This window comes from Delphinapterus leucas, chromosome 11, assembly GCF_059928025.1.
Source record: "Delphinapterus leucas isolate spDelLeu-1000000601 "Yukka" chromosome 11, BTC_Dleu_Yukka2, whole genome shotgun sequence".
Classification (NCBI taxonomy): domain Eukaryota; kingdom Metazoa; phylum Chordata; class Mammalia; order Artiodactyla; family Monodontidae; genus Delphinapterus; species Delphinapterus leucas.
The window spans coordinates 64,649,176-64,669,913 of NC_143139.1; the positions used below are offsets into that span (position 1 = coordinate 64,649,176).

At 33.3% G+C, this 20,738-nt stretch overlaps 1 protein-coding gene across 1 annotated transcript in view; it reads left to right on the forward strand.

Annotated features, from left to right (window-relative positions):
• PTPRQ (protein tyrosine phosphatase receptor type Q) overlaps positions 1-20,738 on the forward strand; it is a 254,741-nt gene that overhangs the window by 223,643 nt on the left and 10,360 nt on the right. The window contains exons 53-57 of the mRNA XM_089921589.1: positions 5,231-5,312; positions 8,441-8,531; positions 13,671-13,747; positions 20,044-20,178; positions 20,410-20,535. Coding sequence (XP_089777715.1) covers positions 5,231-5,312; positions 8,441-8,531; positions 13,671-13,747; positions 20,044-20,178; positions 20,410-20,535 — 511 coding nt within the window. The remainder of the gene's footprint in view (positions 1-5,230; positions 5,313-8,440; positions 8,532-13,670; positions 13,748-20,043; positions 20,179-20,409; positions 20,536-20,738) is intronic.

Here is a 20,738-nt window from a genome sequence, read left to right on the forward strand (position 1 = left end):
TTTTACCAGAAAGATTCTTCAAACATTTTTAGTTGAATATGAAGTACATGTTAGTGTGACAAATACATATTTTTACATTAAGGCAATAAAATTTGAGGTTCTTTTCTTTTTAACCTAACTTAACCAGTTAAGTAGAAAACACTTTCTCAATTTGTCTTATTCCACTGGTAATGCTGATTTAAGCTGCTCATCTATAGGCTATCATCTGTGGCTCTCTATTTGCACTATATTTTAATTCCCTATAGATTTCAACTAATTGACCTTGAGGTAAAGCTCAGTCTCTGTGACAATATGGTCTTCAATCACCACTGCCAACATAAATAAATGGTTCCCCTCTGGATCTATCAAGAGTAATCTGAGCGGAATTTAAGTTTTTGATAGACTTTGAAAAAAAAAATGAGCCCAGACATGAAATAATACCCTTTTCAACAAAAGGGCACAGGATTTAAGCTAAGATTCATGTAATAAAAAGTGTTTAGCCCTTTATATTGGAAAGTGGTCAGTTATCTTACTGAAATCTGAACAATTCCCAAACTGATTTATACACTAATGAACTGAATATGATTTGACAGTATCCTTCACTGTTGTATTGTAAGTGAAAAAAATAAGAGGACTATACCAGTCTAACATGCTCTCCATGTAACAATTTTTTAAGTTTTTAAAAATATTAATAGAAAGTTTTTTGTGTCTTCATAGTGTCTCCATAGATCACTTTATTTGAAAATAGCACTCCTGAAATAACACTGTTGGTTTTCATACACATTAATTTCTATGAGTTTTTTTTTATGCTTATCTAACCAAATAATTTTTCTTAAAGGAATTTAATTTTTTCATCAGTAACAAGTCAATGCATTTTCTTCATATTATATGCCACCTTCTTTTCTAATTCCCTGCATAAATTGTCCACATTACTATTTTCTCCTGTTTACAAACAAAACTTTAAAACTTCAAAGAAAAATAAAATTTAGAATGCAGCCACTAGTTAAGAGAAAAATATACAATATGAGGCTAAGAATCAAGACAATGACATGGAGACTACAGACAAAAACAAGAAAAAAACTAACTTTTATTTGAAACAGGTCATTTATGCCAAAATGTCTTCTCTATTTAAGCTTTCCAGATAGGTATTTTGATTTCAGTTCACACATAATTGTGAGATAAGCATAGACTGGAAAATTACATAAAAACAGACTGTTAGAATCCTCGTTTCTCACATTATGTAAATACAAGTGTGAAGAACAGCTTATGTAAAGTGATTGGGTTTAGATAAACAGTGATACTGAAAAATAAATACATAAAGCCAAACAGATCTTATTTTTTAAAACCTGTTTTTTTAATTACTTGTCTAGACAAGAGTGACTCTATTGTTCATGTAATTTCCTAAGTATCTAGCACCTGTTAACTTCTAATGTGAGAGGATCTGATATGGCTTTGTTTAGACCTGTATACTGTTTATTGATGCATCTATTGATCATACTTATTTAAACCTTTGAGTAGGATCTCCTGAGAATTCTCAATCGCTTAATACTTTTGTGGAAAATTCATTTAATTCAGATATCCTCTCATAATAATCAGAGCAGTTGTATTTAGCTTACTATGTATCTTAGTCTGAATTCATCCACAATTTTATATTTAACAATGATTTATTCACTGTCTACTACGAATAAGTTTATGAGGGACTTGTAGTAAGCCAAGTGTTAATCCTGCCCCTGCCTTCAAGCACACATGAATCTCAATACATGTGTCCTTAATACATGTACTTTTATATAGCCGTAACAGAAGGTGGAAGATGGATTTGTCCATAGAAATTTAGTTTCATAGAAGAAATGATTTTCTCTGTAACAGAACAGGGTAAGGTCCATGGGGGCGTTAACATTTGAATCAGCCATTAAGCAATCAGGAAAATCTGGTTGTGGGGAAACACCTGGAACGGTAGAAGAAACTGATAGTGAAAATATCTGGAGTACAAACAGGGTAATGTGAAGGGTAGTTATAAGGAATAATGTAAAAAATGCAGGCATGATTAGAAATGCTTTCACATGATAATATGAAAACAATTATTACAGCCTTTATATTATTAGGGATTTATTTAGAATTTGAATTGAGAACTAGAAAACCAAACGTGGCTTTGAAATATTTGTGATCACTGTTTATTCTGGGACTCTGATTAGGAAGAATACCATAGGAAATCTTGCTGCTTAATTTAGTGCAATCTAGTCTTCCCAGTTTTGAGTAAAATTTATTCTTTTGGAAACAAAGAAAAAATCATTATATCAGTATCAATTGTAGAACAGATCAGTAGGAGGAACTTGAGTTCAATAAAACTAGAAATAGCAATTTTAATACTAATGATAGTAACTAACATTTACGTACTGCTTCCAAAGCCAGGGGTGGGCGTTTCCTAGCATTTTACATACATGAGCTTGATTTACATATATTTGCCCTATTTTCTAAATTAGGAACTAAGAAAGATTAAGTAACTTGCTCAAGATAATATAGCTGGTAATTGTTGGATCAGGTATTTGAAACCATTTTTCAAAGGGCATTGTATTTTTTAAGAAAAGAATTCACAAATATCCACCCAAATCCAATAGCTAGCCAGTTATGGTTTAAAATCAGTATCTCTAGAGAGATCTTTCAAATGCAAAATAAAATAATAATAGTAAAATAAAAGCAACCTTCTGTGGAGTTCTTCACTGAAATGAAATTGACTAAAAGGTATTAATCATAATTTCTAAATGAGAGAACATTAATGAAAATAGAACAAGGATATGAATAATAATCTGGTGCTTTAGCTATTTCTTGCTCTACAAACTAGCTCTATTTCAGGTTCTAGATAGCACAGTAAAAATATTTTTGCCAGTACTACCTCAAATAATCCTGGATCCCCTGGGAAAAGAGAATCTCCCCACTATAGGATGGCCGTCATTAAAGCAGATGTAGTGTTTGAATTTCACCAGTCACAAACTCAATAATGTTCCCTATTATAAAAGTGATCTCCACTTAACTCAAGCATTCCCATTTCTGCGTGGTAGCAGGGAAAATGATCTTGCTAATTCAAGTATCTCATTCATTTCTATCTTAAGCTCAATTCATTAATATTTGCCCAACCTGACCTTCGTTCCTTTCCTATTTCTGAGGAATATCATGGCATAGGAACACTGGGGCATCAGGCATCTTCAGGGTCTTGGGTAGTGTGTGTCTGGCTCATGGTTGTCTTTTTTTCTTGCTGATCTTTGCTGAGGCGTAATTATTTTCAACGGGGATTGCTTGCTGCCTTAGTCCCCACTGCATGTGTCAGAAGTCTTTCCAGGCCCTCCAATTCATACACTCTGTTTTCCTGTCCCCAAATTAAGGATTCTTCTGATTCAATATCCCATTCAGGCATCTCCATATCAATCTAGTTAGAGTCAGAATATCTCTGGTGCCTCCTTAGAATCACTCTAGGGTATTGTGAGAAGCCCACAAGCTCATCCACCAAGACTTTGCTCTAACCTATGATTCTACGCTATGCTATGTTGCTGTACTAGGTTATACCCTGAGGAGCTGAGAGATACTTCCTTCTGCCTGGGGACACCTATAGCATTAACCAAGAATTCTACCACTTTTCTTCATAATACTTGCTCCAGCACCTCCATATTTTTCACCAATTCCTGTGTTGTAATGAAATACACTCTTTTGACTCACATTTTCTTCATTGAACACACACATCTGTGACCATTTTCAAAGTATTTAAGCCACATTTTTCAATCTAATTTTTTTATTTGTCCTTTACTTCAAAAACCATATCCTCTTGTAAATATCTGTCACTTAAGAAATACAGTGAAATCATCTCTAATAATATTTAAAATTAAAAACTTTGATGATAAAGGTACATGTTCTTCATTTTATTTCATCATACTTTGTGCCTTTTGTGTTTTTTTGCAGTGCTAATTTGTTGTGCATGACAAATGTTATTAAAGATGTACCCATCTCTGAATTTGTGTGTTGCATAGTCTATTTAGCTGTTAAAAATTATTTCAATTTTTTTCAGAGTATAAATAACTTGACCAATGAACTGCCACAAAAGATATGTCTATCCAAAGTAATTGAAATGATTGTCATTTTTTATGGTTATATATTCATGAAAATTCACTCATGAAACAAGACTTAGGCAATTTGATGTCATTTTTCAAAGATTCACCCTCCCTGATTTAGCACTTTTTATGAACAAAGAAAAAAATTTAATTCACATTAACTTTTTTAGACCAATAAATACTATGCAATATATTTAAAAGTGACCTGTTTTTGATGTAATGCCCCAAATGCCTAACAATATAAAATAGTACCTTCTTAGCTTGAGAAAGAAGCCAAATTATTATCTGGCCATATTTGGGTCCAAATAATATAATTTCAAAAATGATATAGAATTTAAAATAATGATCAAATATCAATTAAAGGCATAGCATATTATATATTGCTGATTTACCCTGTTTTTCTGATTTTAATCTAAAACTCAAAAAGAGCTGTACTCTCAACTCATAATCCATTTAACACAATCTCTGTTGCAGGTTACTTAGTTATAGAAAATCCATCAAGTAAGTTTGTTAAATATCTTTTCTTCTTTTTGAGTATCAACTCTGGATTCCCTAATTCGATGAATCTCAATGTGTGTTTCCTTTTTTGTATGTTTGTTAGAAAAACCTCCAAGCTGGATATAAATCATAAAAGCATGACTAATTGCATGGTAACTGGAGAAATGCTTTCTCTCTCTCTGGGGTGAAGCCTGCATGTCTGTATTTTAGCTTGGGAAGTAATACAGGGATATTTAAACTCCTTAGGGTTTAAAAACCATGTCGTTACGAGAATGAGGTCACTGCAATATTTTATATCTTCTAAAACCTTGTAACGTATAAAATGTTTTCTGTATGACAAAGAGGTTTTATGTGTTTTAGGATTCAATGATGACTTTATGCCCTTACATTTGCTTGAAAAACTTTCTTCATTAAAATGTTAAATCATTCATTTAAAGTCACTTAAAATTTGAAGGATTTTTATACCATGAAATACAAAGAAAGTGAACTTAAAGGGGGAAGCTAATTTTGTAAATATGACAGAGTGACTTTAAAGGGCTGTGTGCTTTTGAAATGTCCCTTGTCCTCTAACTTGTCAACTGTAAAGAGAGTGCCCAGGCTAAAGGAAAAGAACTCAACCTAACATGACTCCATTTTATACCTTTCTTTGCTTGGAGGCCGATAAGCAAGAAATCCTTTCTGCAACATGTTGAAGAGCTTTGCACAAACAACAACCTAAAGTTTCAAGAAGAATTTTCGGTATGTTACTAGCAGTTGTCACAACATTGCCAGACCTCCAGTCGTTTCATGTGTCACATTTCATGTCCAGTTTAAGCTTGCAAGGCCATGAAGGACTCTGGCCTTGATAATCAATACCCAATTACCAGGTTGATTGTTTGGATAGTAACGTTACACTGGGCAGCCTCCGGTGCAACCTGAACAGAATTATTCACCTACTGTGTCAGGAAAAGGTGCTCCGGATCAGAGACCTCCCCAGCAAGGGCAGCCTGGCCCTGTTTCTTCTTTGCTCTCTCACCCAGATGTACATGCAACTCTAGAATGCTGTATGCATCAGGTTTTGTGTGTGTACGAGGTTTGGGTGGTACCGTAAATGTGGCTTTATATTTAAATAACTATTTTAGATTTAGAAACTAAATAATTCCATTTCATATTTGCCTGCTTAGTTTATGTTAGTGGTATAGATGAACCTGAGAACAGAACTTGATGTTTCCAGAAATTATTTAAAAAATGTTATTTTTAGAACTTTTAAAAATAAAAAACAGATAAAAAGAAGCCTATAAAACACAGGTATTACTTAAGTGATCATGGAATAAATGCAGTATCACGTTATGGAGAATATATGAAGTTAACTTGTTACTTTTACACTTTTTGAACGTTAAGATTAATTTTATTGCTTTTAGCATCTTATATATCCATAAAGTTGAAATTACATTAAAACATAAGGCATGTGTTAGTCTACAAGCTATTTTAAAACTTGTGAGGCTCTTTCCTAACTTATTTTGTATTGTAAAAATAAAACAGATTTCTAAATGTTACCAAAAACTTTATTTCTAGTTTTTCATGAACTTTTTAGTGTGTGAACAAAAACAATTGGCTTGAATAATTCAGGATTGTAATATTTCAGTCTCTCAGGAAATAATCACAAAAAATGTGAGAAGATTAATGGTATTTCCTACAGCTTTTGGTTATGCTTCTTAAGTAATATTGGTCTGGATTTAACAAAATCAGTGGTACCATAAAACTCTTCTTAGCATTTATGCAGCAAGAACTGTCAATTTTTCAGGAACAAGAGGGTAGTTTCATTAGAATAGGAGTGAATATAGTTAACAGTATACATGACTGAGTAGATGAAAAGTTTTATTAGCAATAACATTTTCTCATATATTATAATGAGAAAGCTTCTAGTTTAACTTTTTTGGAGATCATGGTTTTAAGTACTTGGGTGTTTTTATATAAATATATAGGTTGTGTGTATATATTAGGTAAAAGTATATTCACATGTAAGGAACACGGTTTTTTTAATTGCTTTTAGTTATAGTGCTGTATTTTTTAACTGTTTTAATAAACAAATGCATATTTGATGCATATGTTTGATAAAACTTGTAACTCAGGTCATATTCGCTTATACCTTAAATATTAATAAGCTCCACTACGTGACAGGTATTGATATATATGAATTCAACACTTAAACAGCTAAGTGACCTTGGGTAAATCACTTAAACTCTCTGTTGTTCAATGTCCTCATTTGTAAAATGCTGTATCTATCTTGTTGAATTGTGAATACTAAACTGATTGAATGTGTGTAATACTAAGAATAGTGGCTGGCACAACTATTTGCCATCATAGTGATGATTTCATAAAGAAGTTCAAATGATGAAGAAGAACTGCAGACATGTACTTAAAAAAACCCAAATGACACCGTATCATGATGGAGGTATGCAGAAAGAAGTGAGGCTCAACTCTGTTTGGATAGCTGTCAGAAAAGACTTTACAAAAAGGTGACCTGCCAGATGAACTTTAGGATGGAGCAGAAGTCCAATAAGTAGATAAAGGGGGAAAGGTATTCTAGAGGGAGAGGATGAATGCAAAAACATAAGGATGCAAAGCAGTTCCACTCATCTGTGATCCCACTAAAAAGTGGGAACTGTAGGAGAAAGAGCTAAATAGGAAAGGTTGGTTGAGGCCCTGTGTGCTCTGATAAGAATAAGACCACTGAGTGTAACATTACTATCCAAACAGTCAACCTAGTAATTGGGTGTTAATTATCAAGGCCATAATCATTTAAATCTATAAATGGAAACTTCTGTAACTACAGAAAAATAGGTACCACTTTTCAGGTGATTCCAATTCATCTTCTTTTCCCCCTCTATTTCTTTGTCTCTTATAAATATGCTGACATATACTCCCAAAACCTAACACAAGGAAGCTGTTCTAGGATTCCTCACTTGGTTAAAAATTTTTTTTCTAAGCCTCTAGTGGGCCAAAACGCCAGAATTCAGATGCTTAACACTGTCCCTCTTCTCTAACACATACACACTCATGTAAAATACTGTCCAGAATTCTCTTTGAGGAAAAATAAGGGAGAAGGGAAAATTATCCAATTAAAAGAAATCATTTATAATAAAGTGGGAAAAAATTGCAAAACCCCACGTTTTTAACACTTTTTAAGGAATTTGGTAAATTGAGGCATTTCTAGTATGGAAAACTATAAATTTCATAAATGTAAATCATCAGCTCAACAAAATAGTGAACACATTTTCTTGCACCAGCTTTCTTTATGATGAACGGATAAGATCGTGATTTTTCACCAAAATGTCAATAACAGATCTTGACCCTTCCTCTGATAATTCTTTATCACACCTTTGCATTCCGCTATCGATTTAACAATGCCCACTAAGAACAGGAATTGACCTTTGGCATTTTCTCACAAACTGACCAATGTTGTACCAATTAATAGGCGTGAAATCACACTGCCTGACGAGAAAAAACAAAAAATAAATCACTGACTCCCTTACCCTACTAAGTAGACATTAAAATATTAAATAATACACAGTGTGTATTTGACAAAACCATTAGTAAATTATGAAAGGAGTTACTAACATGGTTGCTGCACCTCAGAGCTTCCCAAAGGGCAAAGAAATTATGCCAGAGAAAGCAGTAGCTCAACTAATCAATTCTATTCAGGAATTTTCAGTGAAAGTTCATGTAAGTTCATTACTATTAATTTGACCTTGCTTCTGCAGTTATGAGAAGTGTTTTCATTTTAAAAGTAAAAGGATTTAGAATAAAGAATAGTCTTTTACTAAGTGGAACTTCTTGTTTACCTCTGAAATAAATCTAAACTTTGCAATGACTTCAATCCACAGGAATTACCAAAATTTCTTCAGGATCTTTCTTCCACTGATGCTGATCTGCCTTGGAACAGAGCAAAAAACCGCTTTCCAAACATAAAACCATGTATGTGTACATACTATTTCTGGTTTTAGATAATGAAACATTTTCAAATGAGAGCAAAATGCATTTTAGCATTTTTTCTTAAACATATATTACATATTAATTGGATTATAATAATGCATTTTATTAGCAGCTGTTAAATTGTATCTCTTTTGCTTTGTTAATATTTATTAAAGTTAATGTACATGGTTTTCAGCTTATTCACACAAGGTTTACTCATGCAGGTGTAAGAAACTGTAGACCTAGTAGTTTCTTAGTTTTGTAATTTAACCCAAGTAACGAACCTCTCTAATATCTTCCTACAGACCTAGTTCTCAAATGAAAAGAGAAAGTTCACACATAACTTTGTGCATTAGTTTTCTTAAAAGCATGGCAGTGCTTTGTTAAGGAATATAAAAAATGCATTGCAAAATATTCATTGAAGATCAGAGTAAAGGTATGCTTACCAGGATTGGTTTTACAAAGGAGGCGGGCTTGTGCCTTACCACAGTGAACATGGCTTCATTTTTCAGTCAATAAGAAAAGAAACCATCTTACATGGTACACTGTTATTATTCCTTATATATCATTAAAAAGAATGTGTCTACTGATGTGAAATAAAAAACCATATTATTGCTTTAAGACTTAGCAGTGATGTGAAAAAAAATATAACATTCCTCTGCTAATAATAGCTATATGTTTGATATCATATTTTTTTCAACAGATGTTCCTACTAACTATATTCTGATTCAATACATTTTTATATATGAAATTAAAAAGTGGTATTTGTTAAGCTCTGAAATAGTACTGTTTCAAAATCTAGAGTTTTAAAATATTCCTTATTTTAGAGTTAGTGTATATATATTTTTCTATGTTCTATGCCTTTTCAAAACTGTATTGGGGAAACTTCCATATATATATAAATCGAACTCTTCTGTCTAGAAAGACACAGACTTAAAGAAAGGTGTAATCACAGAATGTAAAATCATAAGGATATGGATAGGAAGAAATGGACCATATTCTGTTATTCTAGAACTAGAGGCATGAAGTAAACAAATTTAGGGAAACATGATATAGCAGGTAGTAATCTAACGGAATCTGTTAATTCCCAAGAATTAGAAAAGGATGAAAATACAAATAGCTTTAATCACCTAAAATCCTTCCCGGAACAAAACAAATCAAAGGTAAATGACTTTAAGAGTAAGTTGACAAATAAGACATTATTGTAGGAAATAAGGAATGTTAGTATTACATCTCTCAATTCCTGTGGCATGACCTTTCTTAATAAGTCCTTTTGTTTTCCCTTTCAGAGAGTTAACTTGAGTTGGATGCATCATAAATTTAAGAGATACGGAAATTCTCATGTTTTTATATTCATCTATACCTAAATTTCCTTCAGACTCTCTGCTTCATGATTACTTAGTGATATTCTGTGAAAACAAGTACTATAGTGTGATTGAAGGACACTTACTGTGGAATATTTAATATTTATTTACAATTGTGTATTTGGCTGAAGTAATGTGTATCACTATATATAAGTACATCAAATATATCTAACTTATTTCCAAAGACTAAAGAGTATCTGACTTAAAAATATATATAAAAATTTGATATGTTAGACATTTTTTAAAATGTGTCATTTCAGTCTTTTATTATTAAGATCTCAGTGCATTATTTTCTGGGTTCACATAATGGCCACAGGAAAAGTCACATAATGCTAGCTTGCTAGCTCTTACAGCATAAGAAGTGAATACGAGTGGTCAATATAACTAAACAGGCATCCTTAAAACAACAAGGAGAACTGAGGGGTAAGATTATCCAGATATCTAAAGCTAAGACAAAAAATAACTAGTGATGGAATTATGTTGTAAACCAAGGACGTTTTGGAATATTAAAAGCTTTGCATGCATGTTTTTCGCCTTTTCTAGAGTCAAATGGATAATGTCCAATTGTATTCTGCTTTCTTCTTGATTTCAGTACAGAAAACTTATGGTAATTTTTCTAATAATGTACTACATCCACATCCAATATCCTTTAATGGATTTTTAGGGGAAGGCTTGTTCTTAAGTGTCCTCTTAAAGAGTTGGAGGTCCTATAAGAAATAATTTTGTTAGGAAGAATGTTATATTTTTCAAGAATATTATTAGAATAATTTATTAATTCAACTAATACATACTGCTTGCTGTATAGTAAAATGACTAAAAACATGTGGGCTCTAATCAAACTTCCTGAGCTGCAGTTCTGTTTACCTACTAACTACTTTAGTGACTGGACATATTATTTAGTGGTGTTGACCTCCTAACTTTCAGGAGTAGATGAAATAACCATGTAAATCACTTTGCCCAATACCAGAACACAGGAAGCTCTCCTAAATATTAGTTCTTATGATTGTTAGTGATCAATAGACTGCTCATTTTTAAAAGCCTCTAACTTTCTGGGTGAAAAAAATTTAGTAACAGGCCCTTAGAGTCTACGGTCTGGAGATGATAAACCTACTTCCCTAACCTCGGTTGGAAGACAAGCTATAAACTCACTTCTGCCTATATGGACAAACAGACCCTCGCCCCTGCCCACATATACGTGGAACAAGAAAATGAAATGTTTAAACGAAATACATTCTCCCATTGTGCTTGCAGAGAAGCCATAAAGCTGAAATGTTTTATTTCTCCCGTAGAGAGTGAATTCATTTAATAGAGTCTGAATTTTAGCTTGAGCCAGCTAAGTGAGATTCATTGTTTCCCCTGAGTAATGTAGGAAGTAGGCTTTCAAATATCACAGTGCATTTTAGAAGATATTAGCTTACAGGGCTTTAAGATACTAGAATTAGCAGCAAATGTGTGCAGAAGAGATTTCCAAGTCTCTCTTTGACAGGACACTATGACCTTCAGAAGTGTTCCAACACCATGAAGAAAAGTTTAGCTTGCTGTTGACTCAGTTATAAGCAGGCATATCGAGTGAATAGAAACCTGATGGCTTCCCTTCCTTAGTTACATGACTGGCCACAACGTCATTAAAATAGGCAGATCATACCAAATTCAAAATCTTTGGGATATAAATCATTCACATAAATTTTCTTGAACAATCCCCCTTCTTTAGATTCAAACACATTGGTCAGGTCATTATGATTACTAATGGTACAGCAAAGTCATTTAACATACAGCGTGCTTAATTTTAAGAACATAAGAACGTGTTTTCTGTTCTATACAGCTTTATGAGTTCTATAAGCTTTCGTATAAGTTTTCCTCAGAGGATTCTACAAAATAAATATTATAACTATATATTATAGCTGAGGTAACAAAGGAACAGAGAAGTTAAGCAATTCACCCAATGCCATAAATGGTAGATAGATCATCTGTAATTCAAACACAAACCCACATTTACCTATTTTTCCTTCAGTACTGAGTGCCTTCCCATTAAGATTAAAAACAAAACAAAACAAACAAAAAACCTTCAAAATAATTAAGTAGTAATAGATACTTTATATCATTCTCTTGTCTAGTTAAAATTAGCACTGGACATTTCAATTATAATACCAACTCGGTAAAAATTCTCAGGAAAAAATAATTTTTGATACTTTTCTTTGAAGAAAAGTAATGCGTAAAGGTTCTCTAATTTTGCCATATCTTAAAAGTCTAAAAAATAATAATTAAAAGTTTGGTATTAAAGAAAGAATAGGCAGATAAATTAAGGGAAGAGTATAAATGGTCCAGAAATAGACCTAAACACATAGAGAAAACTAGTGTGTGATAAAAGTGGTGTTTTGAACAAGGGAGTAAGGATGGACTATTTGTTGTTCCAAATGTTAACAAACAAACAAACAATAAAGGTAGATTTTACCTCATTCTGTTTCAAAAGAAAAAAAAGCCCAATGGATCAAAAATCAAAATATTTAAAACAAAAGAAGAAAACCCTATTAACGTTCCAGAAGGAACTATGAATGAATTTGTGAAAATAAGAATATTGGTGTGACAAAGACCTTTGTATATATCACACAAGAAGCCATAGTGAAGCCATAATGAAAAATAATGAGAAATTTGATTACAAAATATATAAATTTTATCTATGGGAAGGTAGCTAGCAGATAAACTGATTAATAGAGGCAAAGACAAATGACAAACTAAAAGAAAAATTCAATACATGTAAAACATTCTTAGTAAATTTTTAAAAATAGAAAAATAGTATCATATGAAAATGTAATTAATAGAAAATGTATTTAAAATGGCCAAGGCATAAGCAAAGAAGCTCAATTTCACTCATATTTAAGAAAATCAATATAAATATTACGAGACATCAATTTCTATCAAAAGGTCATAAATTAAAATGTTTAATAATATGACAGTGAAAGTAAGAGGAAACAGTTCAAACTGTTCAAGCACTTTTGTTCAGAGTGATATAACTTGAGAACAATTTGTCAGTATCTTTCAAATTTTGAGATGCACAATATGATTTGGGAATTTTACTGCTGGTAATGTATTCTACAAATAGAGTCCTACGTATGTGCAAAAAGTCCAGTTATATTTATTCAGCTTTTTTTTTTTTTTTTTTTTTGCGGTACGCGGGCCTCTCACAGCTGTGGCCTCTCCCGTTGCGGAGCACAGGCTCCGGACGCGCAGGCCCAGCAGCCATGGCCCACGGGCCCAGCCGCTCCGCGGCATGTGGGATCCTCCCGGACCGGGGCACGAACCCGCGTCCCCTGCATCGGCAGGCGGACTCTCAACCACTGCGCCACCAGGGAAGCCCCTATTCAGCTTTTTATAATAACAAAATGAGATGAGTTTAAATCACCCTAAAGAGCTAAATAAGTATGTTATATTCAAACACTGAAATACTATATGGCTTTTTAAAGTAATGAGCTAGATATTGTTGTTTATGCTAATATGGAAAGATACAGGTAAATAAGAAATTTTTGCAGAATAGTGTGTATATTGCCCACTTATGGTCAATTTTATATGAATATATATAGAAAATCCTGGAAATAAATACAAGAACATATTAATAGTCATTGTCTCTGGGTAGTGGAAATATGGAATAAGAGGGAATTTCTATTTAAAATTTTAGAGCCGTCTATAATTTTTGATGTTATATCATGAACTTCTTTCTATTACTGCTATAGTAAGAAAGTAGCAAAGTGAATTAGCATTAATTTCTTATATTTTCTTCTAGATAACAATAACAGAGTGAAACTGATAGCTGATGCCAGTATTCCAGGATCGGATTATATTAATGCCAGCTATGTTTCTGTAAGTTGCTATTTTTATATATATTTTTATAAAATATAAATACTGCAGTATTACTCTTCAAACTATTTAAAACAAGAAATTCACTACAACCTCTATGAATTTAATGTACCAGTTCCTTACAACAACATTATGTACCCTCATTTTATACATGGGGAAACGGAGGCTCCAAACAGAGATTGCAATTTACCCAATGATCATTTCACTAATAAGTGGCAGATGTACAACTTCTAGCTACACATCCCCTGGTCTTTCCACTATTTCCTACTTTGTCAGAATATTCTCTGTACACAATGAGGTCGACCAACCTCTCTTTCAAAGAAAAATTAGTCATATGTACAGTCATGTCCATATAATATAAAAACCTATTATGCTCTTCCTCCCTTCTAGATTTTCAGTCCTTCTAGGGGACTATGATGCCTTGTTCTTTTCCTCCTCAGCTACTTACAGAACGTGCACTCCATTGTAGCTACTCAACAAGCATATCTTAAGTGAACCAACATGGGGTGAACTGTGACATGCCTAGTATACTATGTTGCACATCATAGATAATAAATGCTTGCTGCATTGGATTGAAAGTTGAATAAACCAAAGTGTTTTAAGGATCTCTCCCTCTCCTTCTCCATGGCTCTTTTGTTCTCTCAATGCTCACCACTATCATAGGTACACAGAAACCTTAGATGCACCCAAGATCTCCACTTGGGTTGACACAATCACGAAATCCGAGAGTAGGAACTGCTTTTGTGGTTATTTAATCCAACCATTCACCCAGGAAATCTTTCTGAAAAATTACTTGTAATTAGATATTAGCCTTTCTTGGCATTGATTCACCTATTTCCTCCTTAAGGCAGATGATTCTATCACTGAACTACTCAAATACACAGTTGTTTTATAAAAACAAGATATGTTCCCTTACATTTTCACCACTGACTTCAATTCTAATACATACCAAGGTTAACTATGCTTCTTATCATGAATCTACAGATACCTGAAGGTTCCCTCTACTGCCCACACTCCCACTGGTGTTTTATTTTTTCCTTATTCAGTCTTCTAACCCAGGCCTGCCATTTCATTTGGTCCCACTGGGGCTCTGCTTATGTGATGCTCCATCCTTTCCCCAACATCAAACATAACCTGTCCTATGTCCCATTCTCCCCAAGACTCTGTTAAGGGGGAAAAGAAGAATTCATCCTAAATTTTATATTGGTTGATAATTACTCCAAAATTACAATTATATATTGAATCCTATTGTGAAAGAAGTGAACAATGGGAGCATTTAAGATTTCTTAATAGGAGAAGTGACAGGGGGGTTGCAGAGGTTAATAAGGCATCCTTTGAATTTCATCCTATTTTTGTGCTAGAACTTTAAATCTATTTTGAAGAAAACCCAAAGTTACTATTGTGATGACATATTTTATTCATTTATCAAATCATTGATTTCCCTGAAAATGTAATTCTTTTCTAAAGATTTTGGTGAAATCTTGTGCTTACCAATTTTAATTGTATCCTAAACAATATAGCATGTAGAAGTTTTACTTTGATTTGTAGAATGAGGCATATATACATTTAGATATTTAAAGTTAATCAATGATCATATATTTTGTGATACCATAGAACAGAGCAAGAACAAATTGTTGTATCAGTGATCTATTAATTCGTATCATTTTTATTCACCAATAAGTAGATACAAATGAATAGCTTATATCCTATAATGTTTATCCAGTTATGGGATGACAGTATAGGTTATGAATATGATTGGGAAGGCAACCAGACAGTTTTAGGAGGTATAACTGAACCACACATAAACAAAGGAATATTCATGAACCCCCAGGGTTCCCTCTAAATATTATAAGTTGTCAGGAGACAACCATAAGAAGATCAAAATACAGGATGAGCAATAAACTAAATCTGAGTACATTTATATATATATATATATATATATATATATATATATATTCTGCTGTGGTCAAGTGATGTTGTAATATAATAAATTTTACAACAAAGTCACCATGACCCATATGTAATGATATGCGTAATCATTACTGAGCTACATGGTAAGCCGGCCCAGATGGAAAGCACTTTATATTAAGGCAGGTTTCAGTATTGGAGTGGGCAGTATGCTGTATTGCTTTTACTTCTGGGGATATCTCCTTCGCCTGGGATGTCAGGAACAGATGGAAATAGACAAAGTCATAATACCATAGTGGCCTCTCACTTCTCTATCCCCAAATTCAGGCAGTCTTCACCTCAGAAATAGTGAAGATTTCTCAGAATGAATGTTTGACACCCCAGTTTCCCCCAACTCCCCACTTTTGTTCCATGGCACCTCCATCTGAAAGTTCATGAACACTTGTTCCAGGAGCAAAAGAGAAAGGCCATCTACAAATGGACTCTGAATTCCTATTTCTTTGGAAGCTGGAGGAAAAGGGAGAAGAACTATAGAGCAAGGTAGAGAAAAAGCAAAATAACTAGTGTTTAGATGGAAAAGAAAAAGTGAAGTCTGGAGAATGGAAAAGGGAAGACCAGTAGGTGGTCTGAAGGATGTACTTTAAGACTAGGAAACTCCAGGCCTGGGTCTGTAATTAGATTACTATATGTTTATCTCTCTGCCCTTGGCTCTTCTTGGGAATTGTGCTCCTGAAGCTAGGACTCAAAGAGAGCCTGGAAAATGTTGATTAAGGATGGACTGTGGGGAGAGAGGTAGGGAGGAAAATAGATACTGCATCCTTGTAAACAACCACTAATTGTACACGTGACTTTAGGAATGTTTTCAAGAAAGCTAACAATAAGAACATTATGTAATGGGACAAGACCCCAACTCCGCCACCCCAGATTATCTCTCCTGTCAACCTGAGATGCCTGAAATTACTTCAATTTGAGGATAGCTTTTACCATAGCTGGAGATTGAAGATTAAAGGCTATGATGCAAAGGAGCTGTAATCGTATCACAAACATCAGATTTCGTCTACTCTGGTAGAAGATTATAGTACCAAAGGACACTGAATCCCTGAAAAAGGGAAATGCAAATAACTAGGAGAAACATTTAATAAATTGATCAATTACAGTTAATTGTCCTCACCCTTAAAACGCTTCCAGGACACCATTCTCTCGATTTTCCATCTACAGCTTTGACACTTTCATCTCAGTCTCGTTGGTTCTCTCGTATCTCCTTGGCCACCAAACACTGAAATTATCTACAGCCCAATCCTTGAATTTACTTTTTCTTTCCAAACTCATTTCTTTGACGATCTCAACCATTCTTGTGATTTTAAGTAAGATCTATTTGGTAACTACTTTGAAATTATGTCTCTAGTTTGGACTTCTTTCTGAATTCCAAGCTCATATACCCAATTGCCTTCATGACATTCCCACTTGAATATCCAAAAGGAATTTCAAGTTTAATATTTCCATTATGAATTCTTGATTTTCCTTTTAACCTGTTTATCCTGGGTGTGGAGAAAAGGGAACCCACCTATATTGTTGGTGGGAATGTAAATTGGTGCAGCCACTGTGGAAAACAGTATGGAGCTTCCTTAAAAAACTAAAAATAGAATTACCATATGACCCAGCAATCCCACTCCTGAGCATGTATCTGGAGAAAACTCTAATTCAAAAAGGTACTTGCACCCCAATGTTCACAGCAGCACTATTTACAGTAACCAAGACATGGAAGCAACCTACATGTCCATCGACAGGTGAACGGATAAAGATATGATGTATATATACATAGGAATATTACTCGACCATTAAAAAAGAATGAAATAATGCTATTTGCAGCAACATAGATGGACCCAGAGATTGTCATACTAAGTGAAGTAAGTCAGAAAGAGAAAGAAAAAGACAGAAATACCATATGATATCACTTATACGTGGAATCTAAAATATGATACAAATGATCTTATATACAAAACAGAAACAGACTCACAGACATAGAAAGCAAATCTGTGGTTACCCAAGGGGAAACGGGGTAGGGGACAGATAAATTATGCATTCAAGATTAGCAGATATAAAGTACTATCTATAAAGTAAACAACAACGAGGTCTTACTGTATAGCACAGGGAATGATATTCAATATCCTGCAATAAACCATAATGGAAAAGAATATGAAAAAGAATATATATTATATATGTATAACTGAATCACTTTGCTTTACACCAGAAACTAACACAACGTTGCAAATCAACTATACTTAAGTTAAAAAAAATTTTTTTAAGTCTGCTCTTCCTGAAGTTTTCCCCATCTTCATTTGGAATCATTATTGACTTCTCTATTTTTCTTATACCCAGTATCCAATCCATAAGCAAATTCTCTTGGCTCTGTCTTCAGAATTTATCCAGATTTTATCACTTCTCACAATCCCCATTGCTATCGCCCAAACTAACCCTTGGTTGGATTGTTGCAATAACCTTCTAACTACTCTCCCTCCTTTCTCCTTTAAACCATATCAGCTTGTCTTACAGAAACCAGGATGAAACTCTTAAACCATATACTCTGTATGTTCAAAATCTTTCAAAGGCTTTCCATATCATTCAGAGTAAAATCCAAGATCTTATAATTACCTACTCTAGGACCTAAAGCACCATTGTCCTCCCTGCCTTGTTCTTTCCGACATCACCTTCTATTACTGTCCCCCTCATTCCAGCCACTTGCTGTTCTTAGAACATTCCAGACACATCTCTCCTTCAATGCTGTTATACTTGACTTTCTACCTGGAACACTTTTCCTTCAGATCTTGAAGGGATTACCCCCTTTCTGCTTCAGTTCTTTCCTCAGATTTCACCCATGAGTCTTTTCTGAACACCCTATTTTCTGAAAACTCTCTTTCACAACACATCACTTTTAAAAACTCTATGTAAATTGTTTATTTAATAGACTTATTAATAGGCTTGATGTCTATTTCCCCTAACTAGAATATAAGATAAATGAGAGTAGGAATTTTAGTCAGTGATGAATCCTCAGCTCCTAGAATAGTGCCTGACACACAGTAGACCTTCATAAATATTATTTGAATGGAGGAATGTGCATATTTTAAAAGTCTGCAGAGAAAGTGACTAAAATATTAATGGTGCTTCATTATGGATAGTGAGATTACAGATTAATTCCACATTCTATTATGTATTTTTCTGAATTTTCCAAACATTCTACACTGACTATATATTACTTTTTTAACCTAAAAAAAAAAACCTTTACAATGTAAAATAATTATATATTTCAACTGAGACTGGAAACATAGAAATGCTTTAGCATATAGTTTATTTAAGAGACTCAAGGTTTTATACCAGAAACTGTCACTGGGTGATTTTGGGAAAATCACCTCAAGTAGCTCATTATTCTTTAAAGTAAAATACACTAGTTGGATTAGATTTTAGGGCCCCTTGAACTTTAAAATGTATATTTATTCAGTGTAATACTATATTCTCTGGCTACTGAGACAATTCCAATTTAAAAATAAAATTCACCTTTAATCCTCATTCCTCAAAATATTTTGATGTTTGGAATACATGTAATTTCATTACTATATTTTATTTATACAGTACCTTTCTTTAAGAAAAATCCACAGATATTACTCAAGTGGCATACTTACATTCCAGGTGAATGGACTGAGTTTCAGAATAACTTGATAAAATCTACAAGAGCTATCATAATAGGGTTGAGACAAATCTCAGGTCCTATAGTAGTTAAATGAACCTTCTTATTATTCACATTACTCTTGGTTTGGAGCTCTGGAGAATAATTACTAATGCCATAGTTTACATAGATAAGTAATTTCTTGGAGAAAGAGTATGAAAATATCTGCACAATCTTTAAATATATGACAGTAACTTAGTGGAATGGGTAAGAGCGCTGGCTCTGGACTCAGACTACCTTACCAACTGTGAAATCTTCCACAAATTACTTCACACTCCTTAGCTTCAGTATCTTCCTCTCTAAAATGAGGATAATAATAGTTCTAATTCTCAAGGTTTTTATAAGAACCAAATTAATTGAAATACTAACTATAAGATGCTTAGCATATTGTCTGCTGTAAAGTGGTATTATTATTTTTTAGTCTTTACTGCTTTATTCAGAGTTAGAAATACATTTTAAGAACAGTTAGCTGTAATAGTATATTACATTGTGAGGTTAAAATTAATGTTGGAAATTTTGAGTATCTATTATTCTTTAGCATTCAAAAATGTACAATATTTTAAAATATTAGGTCATCTTAAACTAGTATGTTTTTCTTACGTTGCTCAAAAACTAAAAAATACTATATATATGTAAATATTGATGCAGTGTTATAATTATATCATTCTAGGGCTACTTATGTCCAAATGAATTTATTGCTACTCAAGGTCCATTACCAGGAACAGTTGGGGATTTTTGGAGAATGGTGTGGGAAACCAGAGCAAAAACATTAGTAATGCTAACACAGTGTTTTGAAAAAGGGCGGGTAAGTTATTTGAAAATTTTTTCACAAAACTTTTACAATTCTGTTAATGTATGTGTGACAATTTTAGCTAATACTTTGAGTCATCAATGACTTGGACATCTATAAAGCAGTTTTATCTTAGCAGCGATAACTGTGATATTTTATACACACACACACACACACACACACACACACAAACGTATCTATATAAAACAATGGTTCTTATGACTGGTGATTCTTTTCTGAATACAGATCAGATGCCATCAGTATTGGCCAGAGGACAACAAACCAGTTACTGTCTTCGGAGATATAGTGATTACAAAGCTAATGGAGGATGTTCAAATAGATTGGACCATCAGAGATCTGAAAATTGAAAGGGTAAAAAAAAGGAGGGGAAGTCAAACATGATATAAAATATGTTCTAAATGTCTAAAGTAAAATTAATTTCTAGACATATTGCTTGATACCTGTATATTCAATAATGCTTTTCTATTATTTTCAAAATAGAAGTTTTGAATTGGCACCTGCCTTCAATATCTACGTCACTGTGTTTAATTCCAAATTATATAAAGTTCATATTA